The 17,742-nt window shown below is 43.6% G+C and overlaps 2 protein-coding genes across 2 annotated transcripts in view; both read right to left on the bottom strand.

The window, feature by feature from the left end:
• LOC121537713 (potassium voltage-gated channel subfamily C member 1) overlaps window positions 1–8,982 on the bottom strand; it is a 59,978-nt gene extending 50,996 nt beyond the window's left edge. The window contains exon 1 of the mRNA XM_041845315.2: window positions 7,513–8,982. Coding sequence (XP_041701249.1) covers window positions 7,513–8,160 — 648 coding nt within the window. The 5' untranslated portion in view covers window positions 8,161–8,982. The remainder of the gene's footprint in view (window positions 1–7,512) is intronic.
• A 1,544-nt stretch (window positions 8,983–10,526) lies between these two features.
• LOC121537714 (heat shock 70 kDa protein) lies at window positions 10,527–14,864 on the bottom strand. The gene is made up of 4 exons (XM_041845316.1): window positions 14,444–14,864; window positions 13,866–14,074; window positions 13,459–13,563; window positions 10,527–12,387 (listed from the first exon to the last, which is right to left on the bottom strand). Exons 2-4 carry the CDS (start codon window positions 14,043–14,045, stop codon window positions 10,738–10,740), a joined length of 1,935 nt encoding a protein of 644 aa, XP_041701250.1. The 5' UTR covers window positions 14,046–14,074; window positions 14,444–14,864; the 3' UTR covers window positions 10,527–10,737.
• Between the last annotated feature and the right edge of the window lie 2,878 nt (window positions 14,865–17,742).

The raw sequence follows: 17,742 nt of genomic DNA, 5'->3' as shown, positions 1-17,742 counted from the left end.
TGTCAAACAGTGTGGTGAGAGCCAGGCTCAGAGAGATGTGTCAAACAGTGTGGTGAGAGCCAGGCTCAGAAAGGGGTGTCAAACAGTGTGGTGAGAGCCAGGCTCAGAGAGAGGTGTCAAACAGTGTGGTGAGAGCCAGGCTCAGAGAGGGGTGTCAAACAGTGTGGTGAGAGCCAGGCTCAGAGAGGGGTGTCAAACAGTGTGGTGAGAGCCAGGCTCAGAGAGAGGTGTCAAACAGTGTGGTGAGAGCCAGGCTCAGAGAGGGGTGTCAAACAGTGTGGTGAGAGCCAGGCTCAGAGAGGGGGTGTCAAACAGTGTGGTGAGAGCCAGGCTCAGAGAGAGGTGTCAAACAGTGTGGTGAGAGTCAGGCTCAGAGAGGGGGTGTCAAACAGTGTGGTGAGAGCCAGGCTCAGAGAGGGGTGTCAAACAGTGTGGTGAGAGTCAGGCTCAGAGAGGGGTGTCAAACAGTGTGGTGAGAGCCAGGCTTAGAGAGGGTGTCAAACAGTGTGGTGAGAGCCAGGCTCAGAGAGAGGTGTCAAACAGTGTGGTGAGAGCCAGGCTCAGAGAGGGGTGTCAAACAGTGTGGTGAGAGCCAGGCTCAGAGAGGGGTCTGTCTGTCTGTGTGTGTGTGTGTGTGTGTGTGTGTGTGTGTGTGTGTGTGTGTGTGTGTGTGTGTGTGTGTGTGTGTGTGTGTGTGTGTGTGTGTGTGTGTGTGTGTGTGTGTGTGTGTGTGTGTGTGTGTGTGTGTCGGTGTGTGTGTGTGTCGGTGTCCGTGTGCGTGTGCGTGCCTGCATGTATGCGTGTGTGCATGTCAGTGTGTGTCTGTCTGTTATTTCTGATTTGAGGCGGAGGAATAATCAATCCACCACATCAGCGTGACGGGATCACCCTAGAACACTATTGAATAAGGAGAGCTTCAGTCAACAAGCATTCAATCATTGATTCATTTAAAATCACTTCTTCTTTGCACTTCGTGAACACTCAAGAATAAGTGCTTAAATGCCAGCTATTTTGTTATTGACAGTTAGATTGTACTGATGCTACTAACAATATTGATGCTACTAACAATCATAATATTATACAAAAAAATCCCATTCCAGGTGCGAACAGCGATAGAAAAACAACACAGAACATTACAAACTCTCAGTCTCTATAGCAACAGGTTATTTCCCACTGCCAGATCTATGGCTCTGTTTGTACCTCTCAGCCCGATAGTTAGCTCAACAACAGCTGGGATGCAATTTCAGGCTACCATTGATGCCACAATTGTCCTCATTGTCACTGTCTGCATTCTAATTTCTAATTTGCCCAAACGGTCCAACCTTTAAATTGTATTTTTGTTACTGTGGCAATAAATTCATTCCTCTCTCCAGCCTGCCTCGAGGCAACCACTTTGTTCCTTCCTGTCTCTGTGGGGGTTTTTTTTTGTGTATGGGTGGTCCCGGAGGTCGAACCCACTCTACCAGCTGAGCTACAGAGGACCAAATAATGCTAGCTCTGGTGGTCTATCACCTCTGTCCTATACTATAAAGATTAACTATAAAGATAGGAGTGCTTCCCTATCTCAACTATTTCCTCATCACCCAGTCTCCAATACCCTGCTAGTTGGGTGGTCCCAGAAGAAGAGTTGGTAAAGTCTGGGAGGTGAGTTGGTAGAGAAAGTTGAAACCTAAAGTTGCTGTCATAAATAGTTTTATTTGAACACTGTAAGTATCTACTTTATTATGGCTTTCAAAGCAGGACATGGCTTTCTGGCAATGTATGCTATACCATTGTTCACCACTAGGTTTGCAGGTCTGCCAGCCAATGTCCCCTGCATTACCATTGTTCACCACTAGGTTCGCAGGTCTGCCAGCCAATGTCCCCTGCATTACCATTGTTCACCACTACGTTCGCAGGTCTGCCAGCCAATGTCCCCTGCATTACCATTGTTCCCCACTAGGTTCGCAGGTCTGTCAGCCAATGTCCCCTGCATTACCATAGTTCACCACTAGGTTCGCAGGTCTGCCAGCCAATGTCCCCTGGTTGCACATGACTACTGATCCAGGCCAGGGTCATATATTATGTTTTTATGTTAATGGTTAAGGTTAGGACCGGGGGGTAGAAATCATCTAATTCCAGCTTTGTGGCTGAAGGCAACAACATCTGCCTAGCACTTTCTGCACCCATCATCCAATCAGAGATGGTAAAGATTGTTACTGTCTCCACGCTCAGTCAGAGATGGTAAAGATTGTTACTGTCTCCACGCTCAGTCAGAGATGGTAAAGATTGTATGCTATTCTACTGTCTCTCTGCTCAGTCAGAGATGGTAAAAATTGTATGCTATTCTACTGTCTCTCTGCTCAGTCAGAGATGGTAAAGATTGTATGCTATTCTACTGTATCTCTGCTCAGTCAGAGATGGTAAAGGTAACATTGTATGCTATTCTACTGTCTCTCTGCTCAGTCAGAGATGGTAAAGATTGTATGCTATTCTACTGTCTCTCTGCTCAGTTAGAGATGGTAAAGGTAACATTGTATGCTATTCTACTGTCTCTCTGCTCAGTCAGAGATGGTAAAGATTGTATGCTATTCTACTGTCTCTCTGCTCAGTCAGAGATGGTAAAGATTGTATGCTATTCTACTGTCTCTCTGCTCAGTCAGAGATGGTAAAGGTAACATTGTATGCTATTCTACTGTCTCTCTGCTCAGTCAGAGATGGTAAAGGTAACATTGTATTCTATGTTACTGTCTCCACGCCCAGTCAGAGATGGTAGAGGTAACATTGTATGCTATTCTACTGTCTCTCTGCTCAGTCAGAGATGGTAAAGGTAACATTGTATTCTATGCTACTGTCTCCACGCCCAGTCAGAGATGGTAAAGATAACATTGTATTCTATGCAGTATGCTACTATCCCTATGCTCTGGTGTTGAAGAGGTAGATGTATTGCTCCTGTCTGTCCTGTGATGATGGATCGGATTTGCTTCGCCTCTATCTGCTCTTTAACATCACATTAACGACCATAGGAGTTGGCTGTACCGCAAAAACAGATCTGGGACCAGGCTAGAATCACATTTTCTGGGTGGGGTTGAGCCACAGACCAAGGAGCTCTCTGCGAATATAACGGCTATAAAGGTAATGGGAGTCCTCCTATATGTTGTGGGTCATATTTTAATAACGTACACATGTTCACAGTAAGCATGCATAAATATTGTAACAACCCCCTGCCTGGGTATGTTCCCCCAAGCAGGTTAACCCTATTGGAGCAGTGGTTATTACATTTGCCTATGGGCTGGCAGACCCATCTGATCGCTACATTGGTGTCAGAAGTGGGATGGAGTCAGTGAGTAAAACATTGTTGGGGAAAATAACCATTTGACTATGTTCTCCATTATACTGAACAACACGTTGTTATAAACCTCCCAAAAGGTAGATCATGAAGGCCTGATTCACACAGTCCCCTCTGAACAGTTGATGTTGAGATGTGTCTGTTACTTGAACTCTGTGAAGCATTTATTTGGGCTGCAATTTCTGAGGCTGGTAACTCTAATGAACGTATCCTCTGCAGCAGAGGTAACTCTGGGTATTCCATTGCTGTGGTGGTTCTCACGAGAGCCAGTTTCATTATAGCGCTTGATGGTTTTTGCGACTGCACTTGAAGAAACTTTCAAAGTTCTTGAAATGTTCCGTATTGACTGACCTTCATGTCTTAAAGTAATGATGGACTGTTGTTTTTCTTTGCTTATTTGAGCTGTTCTTGCCATAATATGGACTTGGTCTTTTACCAATTAGGGCTATCTTCTGTATACTCCCCCTACCTTGTCACAACACAACTGATTGGCTCAAATGCATTAATGTGGAAAGAAATTCCACAAATTAACTTTTAAGAAGGCACATCTGTTAATTGAAATGCATTCCAGGTGACTACCTCATGAAGCTGGTTGAGAGAACGCCAAGAGTGTGCAAAGCTGTCATCAAGGCAAAGTGTGGCTATTTGAAGAATCTCAAATATAAGATATATTTTGATTTGTTTAACACTTTTTTAGTTACTACATGATCCCATATGTGTTATTTCATAGTTTTGATGTCTTCACTATTATTCTACAATGTAAAACATTGTACAAATAAAGAAAAACCCTTGAATGAGTAGGTGTGTCCAAACTTTTGACTGGTGTATGAATGGAAAATATCATGTTTCTTTATAGAGAAGAGAAGACTTGTGTGGCATCTTTAAAAGCAAACTGTCCTTTCCACCAAGGCATTGAAGGCAACATTGCACAGTTAACATAAATCTTTAGAACTGTCAATAGACATGATAGAAAGCCTATGGCTAGTAGGGCATTCTCCTTGAACGCAATGCAATCACAGGTCCATCAAATGATAAATGCACTTGATCACAATGCATACAGCAACCTGGCCTTGCCTCCCATTTAAGAGGCAGCTGCTGGTATAGTGTATAATGTAACTTGGTACCTGCCTTCACATTAGCCTCAATAATTTCTCTCTCTCCATCCCTCTCTCTCTTTCTCTCTCTCTCTGTCCAGCTCTCTCTCTCTCTCTCTCTCTCTCTGTCCAGCTCTCTCTCTCTCTGTCCATCTCTCTCTCTCTCTCTCTCTCTGTCTCTGTCTCTCTCTCTCTTTCTAAGCCTTTGTTGAGATACCATTAGCTGCTAGATACTAGCCATTAGCTGTTAAACTCTCACACTGCCTCATAATGCAATGTCCTCTGGGAAATATTTAGCTGGAAATCGAAGATCATCTCAACTGGCAGGAAAGATTAACATGAACTATTACACTGATGAAATACGCACAAAACACCACCTGGTCCACCTTTTATGGTTTGTATTATGGTCATAGCTAGATTTATATAAATAGATAGATTATATTTATTTAATTAGATAAATAGATTTATATGATAATTAATCAAAGGTCAATTATCTTAATTATAAGCTACCAAATAATCTACACTGCTCAAAAAAATAAAGGGAACACTTAAACAACACAATGTAACTCCAAGTCAATCACACTTCTGTGAAATCAAACTGTCCACGTAGGAAGCAACACTGATTGACAATATATTTCACATGCTGTTGTGCAAATGGAATAGACAACAGGTGGAAATTATAGGCAATTAGCAAGACACCCCCAATAAAGGACTGGTTTTGCAGATGGTGACCACAGACCACTTCTCAGTTCCTATGCTTCCTGGCTGATGTTTTGGTCACTTTTTGAATGCTGGCGGGTAGCATGAGACGGAGTCTACAACCCACACAAGTGGCTCAGGTAGTGCAGCTCATCCAGGATGGCACATCAATGCGAGCTGTGGCAAGAAGGTTTGCTGTGTCTGTCAGCGTAGTGTCCAGAGCATGGAGGCGCTACCAGGAGACAGGCCAGTACATCAGGAGACGTGGAGGAGGCCGTAGGAGGGCAACAACCCAGCAGCAGGACTGCTACCTCCGCCTTTGTGCAAGGAGGAGCAGGAGGAGCACTGACAGAGCCCTGCAAAATGACCTCCAGCAGGCCACAAATGTGCATGTGTCTGCTCAAACGGTCAGAAACAGACTCCATGAGGGTGGTATGAGGGCCCGACGTCCACAGGTGGGGGTTGGGCTTACAGCCCAACACCGTGCAGGACGTTTGGCATTTGCCAGAGAATACCAAGATTGGCAAATTCGCCACTGGCGCCCTGTGCTCTTCACAGATGAAAGCAGGTTCACACTGAGCACGTGACAGACGTGACAGAGTCTGGAGACGCCGTGGAGAACGTTCTGCTGGCTGCAACATCCTCCAGCATGACCGGTTTGGCGGTGGGTCAGTCATGGTGTGGGGTGGCATTTCTTTGGGGGGCCGCACAGCCCTCCATGTGCTCGCCAGAGGTAGCCTGACTGCCATTAGGTACCGAGATGAGATCCTCAGACCCCTTGTGAGATCATGTGCTGGTGCGGTTAGCCCTGGGTTCCCCCTAATGCAAGACAATGCTAGACCTCATGTGGCTGGAGTGTGTCAGCAGTTCCTACAAGAGGAAGGCATTGATGCTATGGACTGGCCCGCCCGTTCCCCAGACCTGAATCCAATTGAGCACATCTGGGACATCATGTCTCGCTCCATCCACCAACGCCACGTTGCACCACAGACTGTCCAGGAGTTGGCGGATGCTTTAGTCCAGGTCTGGGAGGAGATCCCTCAGGAGACCATCCGCCACCTCATCAGAAGCATGCCCAGGCGTTGTAGGGAGGTCATACAGGCACGTGGAGGCCACACACACTACTGAGCCTCATTTTGACTTGTTTTAAGGACATTACATCAAAGTTGGATCAGCCTGTAGTGTGGTTTTCCACTTTAATTTTGAGTGTGACTCCAAATCCAGACCTCCATGGGTTGATAAATTTGATTTCCATTGATAATTTTTGTGTGATTTTGTTGTCAGCACATTCAACTATGTAAAGAAAAAAGTATTTAATAAGATTATTTCATTCATTCAGATCTAGGATGTGTTATTTTATTTTTTTGAGCAGTGTATTATAGGCTATAAGTGATATAGCATGTTGTCATTAATTAAAAGAGATTTAACTGTTCAAAGGTCAATTTTCCCAATTAGTAGTGTGTGTGGTCCTCTGTAGCTCAATTGGTAGAGCATGGCGCTTGTAACGCCAAGGTAGTGGGTTCGATCCCCGGGACCACCCATACGTAAAAATGTATGCGCACCTGACTGTAAGTCGCTGTGGATAAAAGCGTCTACTAAATGGCATATTATTATTATATTATAGGCTACCAAATGGTATATTGTCCTGAAGTGATGTTCTCATTTGAAAGGCTCTTATCATCAAATCACTTCTAGGAGACATATACAAGGGGCATGAGACACAACCATTACATATCACACATAGGCCTATGGTACACACTCATGACAGAGATAACCACCAGTCATTGACTGTAAACCAATTGGGTGCCAGACAGTCATATTTGAACATAGCCAGGCCTAAGACTTCAAGGTCAGAATTGGACTTGAATGATTTACTTTAGTGTCCCTTAATATAGAACATAACACAATAGTCCCCTGTAGCTCAGTTGGTAGAGCATGGCGCTTGCAACGCCAGGGTTGTGGGTTCGTTTCCCACGGGGGGCAGTATGAAAATGTATGCACCTGTAAGTCGCTCTGGATAAGAGCGTCTGCTAAATGACTAAAATGTACAAATGTAGATTGAATTCGGGTCACAGACTTCTAATAACTACCACAGTAAAATAATATAGCTTTGAACTTAACGACACAACATCATCATCCCATGATGCTATTTGCACATGCTGTCCTGCTACTGTCTTGTCGTGTTTGTTGTCACGCAGTATTAGTGAGAGAACAGACACCTGTTGGTTGTCAGTGGCGCATCGGCGCCTCATTGCGCGCGAAAATGACAGGCTCTAGAACACCTGTTGATTGCATTGCATGATTGTAATGACTAACTGTGGGAGTTTATGAACAGAAAGCCTAATCCTATATATTACAATAGTATTCATATGCAAAGAAATGTAAACTTACTCTAGCAGCCCTGGATGAGTATGGGTCCTCAAAGAGAGCCCATATCTTTGGTTGCCAAACTTCGCAGCATCCCCTCGATCTGCCCGGGCAGTCATCGATCCCGAACCGTCTGGGTAGTTCATCGTCCGTGTCATTTGGGTCCGGTGGTTCGAATATGTCCAGTGCCTCCTCTGCATCCCGGTGCTGCCGGTATGTCATCCAGCAACACGGCTCCACGTCGGTCTCATCTATCATCCAAAACGCCAACTCCTCTTCAAAAAGAGGCCCGCAGACATCCGCGGGGCAATGAAGCTTGCCAGTCCTGTAATAGTTCAACACGTAAGCGAATATGCCAGGGTGCCGGTCGAAAAATAACTCGTTTGTAGTTGGATATGGAGATATGGGTCTGGATTGGGAGGGCGTTCGTGGGAGGGAGTCCGTGTCTGGGTCGTTCACCGGCTCTGGCGGGTCGGCTAACAATGCCAGGCGCGTCCCCGGTAGGGTCCTAAGTGTGCTCTTGTAGGTTTCGTGTCTTGTGCCACCAACATTGATTATTATTTTTTCCGATTCTTCCCCCCTGGCCATCTCTTCCTTCAGACATGTCTTGGACTGGGGTTTGTTGCCTGATTTCCGTCCTCGGTAAGACGAAACACACACCGAGCTGATCATAGATTTAGATGGAGATGGTTGGTTATTCCGTTGGTTTGTTTTGTTATTCCGTTATTATATACCGCTGAAGCAAAATCAAAAATCACACGGTGACAGTTGAGTTTGTCCTCATGTCAGTCCTTGTTGTAACACTACTGATTTATCCAACTGTACGGGTTGTTGCTTCAACAAGTCCAATGCGCGCGGCAGGCAGGCAGAGTGCCCTTGACTAAAACCACCTGTTATAGGCTACAATACAACTCCCTTAACGACTCTATCTATGGTTGGAATCTCAAACATCTCTATAAATCTGGACTAGGCAGACTTTTGTGGTCAAGATATTTGTTGAATAATATAAATTATTTATAGCTAAATGTCTATAAATAAGCAGAAGTTGTAGCCGAAAATAGGCTTCAAAGATTCAACAGTTCAGTCACGGATACTTGGCGACCTTCAGCGATAGTTTCAGGTTAGGCTATGGAATATTGGGAGTGTTGTATTCTACATCGAATCTACAAAATACGCCAATTTAAAGAACCACTATTTCTAGACGATTTTTTTTAAAATATTGGAGCAATAACGCAAGGTCCTCACCTATTCTTGTATTATTCCTTATACGAAAATTCACAAAATTCACAAAATCCGTCTGACCCCCCAAAAATCTAACAAGTTTCCTGAACATGGAAATTGACCGCCATAATGATCCAAATTAATAAACGAGCACGACGCGTGCATTGGAATATTCCATCAATTTGCGATGATGTCTTCCTCGAGGCGAATGAGATGTGATGTGAGGTTGTTTTTCAGGGAAGGTTTAGTATCTGTGCCCCAGAAGTATCCTCCCTCAGCTTAGCCACACCATAGTCCAGTCAGACAGATAACACACGACCCACCCTGTAGGCTGACCGGGGCACGCAACAGCCTCGATAAATTAATTATAATATGATTAATTTAGCCTATATGAGAGGTTATTATTTTCTATACCACACCTTTAATTCTACTCATGATTTCCGTTGATATCATTTGAAAACGTTAATAGGACTATTAGGACTGTAGATTCATGCAGGTCTATTATAATACTGTATCTTTGTGCCACAATGTAGGCTGTGGACAGACAGGGTATCCATCATTAAATATATTGATCCTCAATTAGGATAACTAAAACAATGAATTCACACACACACACACACACACACACACACACACACACACACACACACATTTATATGAATTCAAAGTCACATTATTGGGAGATCCCATGAAACATAGTTTATTTTGCCACTGCTCTTTGTAAGGCAACAGGTACCATTCAGACTATAGCACTTCCTCACCGCTGACTCACTCGTGTTCTATAGACCATGCCAAGCACGTTTAGCCCACATCATTGTATCTACCAGAATGATTTAGTTAACTGGAGCACTTATCCGTCCTTTGAGCTGTGGCCACTTGTATAAAGACGTCTCTCAATAACACGTGGATCCCCTTGTCATCAGAAGCGATGCTTCTACAGTTCTTCATTGCTCTCTTCCTCTTACCGATGCTTTCTCCTTCATTTTAAGAGACAGATTTTACAAAACTCATCAGCACCAAGTAATCTTTATCAATTTGTAACCAACAATTGGCTAAGGTTAGAATAACGGTTAACACTACCTGTTGCGTCCGAATGCTAGGACCACTACGGAAAGACATGTTTTAAATATGAATGCGTTCATGTGTCATCCATCCTCTTCGAATGTGCATCTTGTGAAGATGTTTTCTTAACAAACCCCAAATCAAATTCAGTTCAATTCAATTCAGCTCACAAAGCGTGCTTAGTGGTTAAACATTTGTTCAGAGCTTTTCTAGGAAAATATTAGCATATTCATATTTCATAAGATAGTCTAGTCCAACAGGTGAACAGGTTCAAAATGACAGCATTTGTGGCATTTTGAAAAATGTGTTTTTGGTTACCTAAGATTGCCATCTAGTGGCCATATTGGTTCACAATAGATTAATGAAACCCTACTCCCTATATAGCCACCTACCATTTGGGCTGCATATATTTTAATTGAATTTAGTCAATAGTTGTTCTGTGGGCATTGAGTGAGTCATCTACCCAAACATGTACATTTAAGTTTGATTTGAATATCAATGTCAATATAATACCAGAAATGTAATTATATTGTGAGCAATTAAAAATGATGATAACCACTATTATGTACTGTTGTACTGTACATTGTTTATAAACTTGATTATTACTTGATTATAAATGTGAGTATAGTATTTGTTATTTTGTATTACCAATTTGAAAGGTAACATTGTTACAGAGAATACCCTTAACTGTGAATATGAGACAGTGTTAATGAAAATACTTTAAAAAAGTTTATTTTTCATATTTTTTTATTGTAACAAGTCAAATGAATAACAAAAAAATAGCGCACTCATAATATTGGTCTAACGTGATCATACCGTTTAGGGTTGAAGTTTTGACACAACAACCTAAAGTGATCTTGCAGTGACTGCAAATCTATGTACATGCAAAGTTCTAAGAATGCAAAGCTAGTTGACAAACAGTAGTTCTATCATGAACAGGTCTCTTTTTAGTGATTTATTGATTGACTAGTCCACCTCCTCAATGGTAGGGCCCTGAGAGCTAGCCCCGCCCCCGGCCTGGCTTCCACAGCTCCCCATTGGAGGAGCCCCTCCCGCCCCCTGGTAGAGCTTGGATACGATTGGGTTACACACTCTCTCCAGCTCCTTCTGCTGGTACTCAAACTCCTCCTTCTCAGCCATCTGATTGTTCTCCAACCAGGAGATAGTTTGGTTGCATTTCTCAACGACCTTCTTCTTGTCATCCTCGCTGATCTTCCCTGCCAGGTTTGGTTCTTCTACACTACTCTTTATGTTGAACGTGTAGGACTCCAACCCATTCTTGGCTGCTATCTTCTCCCTCTGGGCATCGTCCTCAGCTTTGTATTTGTCGGCATCCTGCACCATCTTCTCGATGTCCTCTTTGCTGAGCCGCCCCTTGTCGTTGGTGATGGTGATCTTGTTCTCTTTGCCGGTACTTTTATCCACTGCCGACACATTCAGGATGCCGTTAGCGTCGATGTCGAAAGTCACCTCGACTTGGGGAACTCCTCTCGGAGCGGGAGGGATACCCGTGAGCTCAAACTTTCCCAGCAGATTATTGTCCTTGGTCATGGCTCTCTCTCCCTCGTACACCTGGATGAGCACACCTGGCTGGTTGTCAGCGTAGGTGGAGAAGATCTGGGTCTGCTTGGTGGGGATGGTGGTGTTACGTTTGATCAGGGCGGTCATGACCCCTCCAGCCGTCTCGATGCCCAGGGACAGAGGAGCCACGTCCAGGAGGAGAAGGTCCTGGACATTCTTAGAGGTGTCGCCCATCAAGATGGCCGCCTGGACGGCAGCACCGTATGCCACCGCTTCATCTGGGTTGATGCTCTTGTTGAGTTCCCTTCCGTTGAAGAAGTCCTGCAGGAGCTTCTGGATCTTAGGGATTCGTGTGGAGCCACCAACCAGGACGATCTCGTGGATCTGAGCCTTGTCCATCTTGGCGTCTTTCAGGGCTTTTTCCACAGGGTCCAGGGTTCCCCTGAAGAGCTCGGAGTTGAGTTCTTCAAACCGAGCCCTAGTGATGGAGGTGTAGAAGTCGACGCCTTCAAAGAGGGAGTCAATCTCAATGCTGGCCTGGGAACTGGAAGAGAGGGTTCTCTTGGCCCTCTCACAGGCTGTTCTCAGCCTCCTCACTGCCCTCTTGTTCTGGCTGATGTCCTTCTTGTACTTCCTCTTGAACTCCTCCACAAAGTGATTGACCAGGCGGTTGTCAAAGTCCTCCCCTCCCAGGTGAGTGTCCCCAGCTGTGGCCTTCACCTCGAATATCCCATCCTCGATGGTCAAGATTGAGACGTCAAAGGTGCCTCCGCCGAGATCAAAGATGAGTACATTGCGCTCCTCCCTCTTTCCCTTATCCAAGCCGTAAGCGATAGCCGCCGCCGTGGGCTCATTGATGATCCTAAGGACGTTTAGACCGGAGATCACCCCAGCGTCTTTGGTAGCCTGCCTCTGGGAGTCGTTGAAGTAGGCTGGGACTGTGATGACTGCATTGGACACCTTCTGGCCCAGGTAGGCCTCAGCGATCTCCTTCATCTTGACCAGGACCATTGAGGAGATCTCTTCGGGGTAGAAGGCCTTGGTCTCTCCCTTGTACTCCACCTGGACTTTGGGCTTCCCACCATCGCTGATCACCTAGAAGGGTGAGAAGACCAAGGTAATCTATTGATATACTCAAGCTTTTCAAATGTATTTTAATGTATGTACCCTGTATGTACAGTATGTAACCATGTATGTATGTATGTATGTATGTATGTATGTATGTACAGTACCAGTCAAAAGTCTGGACACACCTAGTCATTCAAGGGTTTTTCTTTATTTTTACTATTTTATGCTTTGTAGAATAATAGTGAAGACATCAAAACTATGAAATAACACATATGAATATGAAAAATGTACGGATAGACTGACCTTTATGTCTTAAAGTAATGATGGACTGTCGTTTCTCTTTGCTTATTTGAGCTGTTCTTGCCATAATATGGACTTGGTCTTTTACCAAATAGGGCTATCTTCTGTATACCACCCGCCCTCCCCCTACCTTGTCACAACACAACTGATTGGCTCAAACGCATTAAGGAAAGAAATTCCACAAATTAACTTTTAAGAAGGCACACCTGTTAATTGAAATGCATTCCAGGTGACTACCTCATGAAGCTGGTTGAGAAAATGCCAAGAGTGTGCAAAGCTGTCTTCAAGGCTTTTTTGGTTACTACATGATTCCATATGTGTTATTTATTAGTTTTGATGTCTTCACTATTATTCTACAATGTAGAAAATAGTAAAAATAAAGAGAAACCCTGGTGTGTCCAAACTTTTGACTGGTACTGTATGTATGTATGTAACCCTGCATGTATGTAAACCTGTATGCATGTATGTATGTATGTATGTATGTATGTATGTATGTATGTATGTATGTATGTATGTATGTATGTATGTATGTATCTAACCCTGTATGTTACTAACCCTGTATGTATGTATGTAAACCTGCATGTATGTATGTAAACCTGCATGTATGTATGTAAACCTGCATGTATGTATGTAAACCTGCATGTATGTATGTAAACCTGCATGTATGTATGTAAACCTGCATGTATGTATCTAACCCTGTATGTATCTAACCCTGTATGTGTCTAACCCTGTATGCGTCTAACCCTGTATGCGTCTAACCCTGTATGCGTCTAACCCTGTATGCGTCTAACCCTGTACCTTGAAAGGCCACAGCTTCACGTCTGACTGAACGATCTGGTCGTCGAACTTCCTGCCGATCAGGCGTTTTGCATCAAACACAGTGTTGGTGGGGTTCATGGCCACCTGCATTGAAATTAATTACAATTCAATGTTATTTTGGGTAAACAAAACAATACATGCATCAACAAGTCCCGTGTAGCTCAGTGGGTAGAGGGTTGTGGGTTCGATTCCCACGGGGGGCCAGTATGAAGAAAAAAAATATGTATGCACTCACTAACTGTAAGTCGCTCTGGATAAGAGCTTCTGCTAAATGACTAAAATTTAAAATCAACAAGATATGATCAACATTTGATCCCAGAGACTATTACTTTGATAGCATTTATTAAAAACACTTATAGACAGACAGAGACAGAAGTGGGACCTACCTGGTTCTTTGCTGCGTCCCCGATGAGTCTCTCTGTGTCGGTGAAGGCCACGTAGCTGGGGGTGGTCCTGTTTCCCTGGTCGTTGGCGATGATCTCCACCTTGCCATGCTGAAACACCCCCACACAGGAGTATGTGGTGCCCAGGTCAATACCAATGGATACTCCCTTTGCTGAAGACATCTTGGTGTATATTTTTGTTTTGTTTGTTTCTGCATGGGTAAAGATTAAGAACAACATTTTATTATCATGATTTAATATTTTGTCTTTTATTAATGTCTTACTGTTATTATTATGACAATTATATTTCACTCATGTACACTCAACTGAGATGGTCTAGAGGTGTATAATCTAATATTGGATATGAATATTCTACATATCTTCAATATACCAATGCAAATGTATTAGTCAAAACTGCTTATTTTAAATTTTATTAGAAATTCTTTCGTTAGATCATGATTTTTCTTTCCCTGTTCATGGGCACAATCAATAATTAGTCCATCTAAGCCAACTGTTTAGGCATTATCTGAAAACTGCCTGTCAGTATCAACATTGTAGCATTATAGATTAACCTTACTTACAATGATTGACAGCTTGTTCTTCTCTTGAGATATTGAAGGATCTCGGATGAGTCCTGAGTAGTTTTCCCTGTTTGGGTCTTGCTTCTGAGTCGTGTGGTTACTCCAAAAGGTATGCGTCAACAGAGAGATCCATGGCTTATATACTAAAAGCACCTTTCTAGAATGATCGCACGTCTGCTATGACATTTTGTGACACAGCCGGTAATATTAGTAACTGCAGCTAGTTGGGCGCTCTGGGAAAGCCGGTGAATATTCTAGGCCCCATCGACGAAACCCGACACCGCACCAGTAGCGCTCAACACCGGGCGGATAGTCAACACGCTGTACTGTTTAAATAGGGAAAAGCGGTGCAGCGAGGCAGGTTCCGGAAAGCGCGCGAAAGAGCATTATAAACAAGACATGGAAATTAGTTTTAGACATGCGCCTCAGGGCCTCAGTGGCATCATGAAAAACGTACAGTGAGCTCCAAAAGTATTGGGACTGTGACCATTTGTTGTTGTTTTGTCTCTGTACTCCAGCACTTTGGGTTTGAAATTTAACAATGGGTTGAAGTGCAGACTGTCAGCTTTAATGTGAGGTTTTTTTTCATTCATATTGGGTGAACCGTTTAGAAATTACATCACTTTCTGTACATAGTCCCCCCCATTTTAGAGGACCAAAAGTATTGGGACAAAATCACTTATATGTGTAATAAAGTAGTTTAATATTGTATTCTTATTTACAATAAAAGTGACTCCAAAATGACACAATACATTATTTACCATTCATTTCTATTAGGCACAAAATAATAAACACAACCAAAATAAACAGCAAATGGATCCAACACGTTTGTAGAGGGACCAAATACTAAACGTTTGACTACTTTAATACACACATAAGTGAATTTGTCCCAATACATTCTGTTCCCCTAAAATGGGGGGACTATGAACAGAAACTGCCGTCATTTCTAACCACCGATATGGATGAAAATACCCTCAAATTAAAGCTTACAGTCTGCACTTTAACCTCCGTCATTGTATCATTTCAAACCTAAAGTGCTGGAGTACAGAGCCAAAAACAACAACAACAATGGTCACCCTCCCAATACTTTTTGAGCTCCCTCGGATGTAAAAAAGGACAATGTCAACTATTGTCAGGTGGACGTCACACACACACACACACACACACACACGCACACACACGCACACACGCACACACGCACACACGCGCGCGCACGCACACGCGCACACGCACACAGCAAATCATAGTCTACAAACAAATTGTATGCTTGTATTTATTATATAGGATGAGTTTATTGCTGATATATTAGACATTCATTCACATAAACGATACAACAATCACAAGCAAAGTATAAATCCTTTACGTGATCAAAAAAGAAGGACATGGAAGCAGAAACAGGTAAGGCAAACATATGAAGGACATGGAAGCAGAAACAGGTAAGGCAAACATATGAAGGACATGGAAGCAGAAACAGGTAAGGCAAACATATGAAGGACATGGAAGCAGAAACAGGTAAGGCAAACATATGAAGGACATGGAAGCAGAAACAGGTAAGGCAAACATATGAAGGACATGGAAGCAGAAACAGGTAAGGCAAACATATGAAGGACATGGAAGCAGAAACAGGTAAGGCAAACATATGAAGGACATGGAAGCAGAAACAGGTAAGGCAAACATATGAAGGACATGGAAGCAGAAACAGGTAAGGCAAACATATGAAGGACATGGAAGCAGAAACAGGTAAGGCAAACATATGAAGGACATGGAAGCAGAAACAGGTAAGGCAAACATATGAAGGACATGGAAGCAGAAACAGGTAAGGCAAACATATGAAGGACATGGAAGCAGAAACAGGTAAGGCAAACATATGAAGGACATGGAAGCAGAAACAGGTAAGGCAAACATATGAAGGACATGGAAGCAGAAACAGGTAAGGCAAACATATGAAGGACATGGAAGCAGAAACAGGTAAGGCAAACATATGAAGGACATGGAAGCAGAAACAGGTAAGGCAAACATATGAAGAGTCCCTTATCATATGTTGACATTTAACTTATTTAACAATGAACAGAAGCAGAAAAAACCGGATTCTATGTAGTAGGTCACTGTAGGCCAACAGACTAATAACTCTTCTAGAACTCGAAAATAATCTCAAATCTAAATCTTGGAATTTCTCAAATATAATGAACTCCCAACCAATGAGTTTAACTGAATATTGAAGTTAACTGATAAGCAAGTGCTTCAGAAGGCACATCCACACTCTGACATGAATGGCAAGTATGTATGCAGAGACCAGTCAGCGAGTTTCATCATCGCTTTGCTTCAGTTATGAAACACTTGTCGATTACCGTATTAGACATAAAAGGAGCCCAATTGGGTTCACAACACCAATTCTGGTTCATGGAATGGACTTTAATTAAGATGTCAGTGTGCTGACAATGTGTGTGTGGTGTGTGTGAGTGTTCTTGTGTGTGTGTGTTCTTGTGTGTGGTGTGTGTTCTTGTGTGTGTGGTTCGTGTGTGGTGTGCGTGTGGTGTGTGTGTGGTGTGTGTGTGTATGGTGTGTGTGTGTGTGTGTGTGTGTGGTGTGTGTGTGTTCTTGTGTGTGGTGTGTGTTCTTGTGTGTGTGGTGTGCGTGTGGTGTGTGTGTGTATGGTGTGGTGTGGTGTGGTGTGTGTGTGTGTGTGTGTGTGGTGTGGTGTGGTGTGTGTGTGTTGTGGTGTGGTGTGGTGTGTGTGTGTGTGTGTGTGTATGGTGTGGTGTGTGTGTGTATGGTGTGGTGTGGTGTGGTGTGTGTGTGTATGGTGTGGTGTGGTGTGGTGTGGTCTGTGTGTGGTGTGTGTATGGTGTGGTGTGGTGTGTGTGTGGTGTGTGTGTGTATGGTGTGGTGTGGTGTGGTGTGGTGTGGTGTGTGTGTGTGTATGGTGTGGTGTGTGTGTGGTGTGTGTGTGTATGGTGTGGTGTGGTGTGTGGTGTGTGTGTGTATGGTGTGGTGTGTGTGTGTATGGTGTGGTGTGGTGTGGTGTGGTGTGTGTGTGTATGGTGTGGTGTGGTGTGTGTGTGGTGTGGTGTGGTGTGGTGTGGTGTGGTGTGGTGTGGTGTGGTGTGGTGTGTGTGTGGTGTGGTGTGGTGTGGTGTGGTGTGTGGAAACATATCCCTGTCATTCTCCTCTCGAACAGTAACACCATCACATGACTTTCAGGAGCAAATAAGACTACAGCACACTGACAATTAACCATGAATAAACATCAGTGGCGGCTGGTGAGAGGAACTATAGGAGGATGGGCTTATTGTAATGAC

The sequence above is a fragment of the Coregonus clupeaformis genome, chromosome 24, assembly GCF_020615455.1.
Source record: "Coregonus clupeaformis isolate EN_2021a chromosome 24, ASM2061545v1, whole genome shotgun sequence".
Lineage (NCBI taxonomy): Eukaryota > Metazoa > Chordata > Actinopteri > Salmoniformes > Salmonidae > Coregonus > Coregonus clupeaformis.
The sequence above is the reverse complement of the archived record's forward strand: the minus strand, read 5'-3'. Positions and strand labels throughout refer to the sequence as shown.

Bases quoted from the DNA above. Each gene is read 5' to 3' on its own strand.
- LOC121537714 (XM_041845316.1), bottom strand. From the start codon at position 14,045: ATGTCTTCAGCAAAGGGAGTATCCATTGGTATTGACCTGGGCACCACA. The intron at 13,564-13,865 runs GTAGGTCCCACT...ATTTCAATGCAG, and splicing joins GGGACGCAGCAAAGAACCAG to GTGGCCATGAACCCCACCAA. The intron at 12,388-13,458 runs GTACAGGGTTAG...TCACCCTTCTAG, and splicing joins TGAAGCTGTGGCCTTTCAAG to GTGATCAGCGATGGTGGGAA.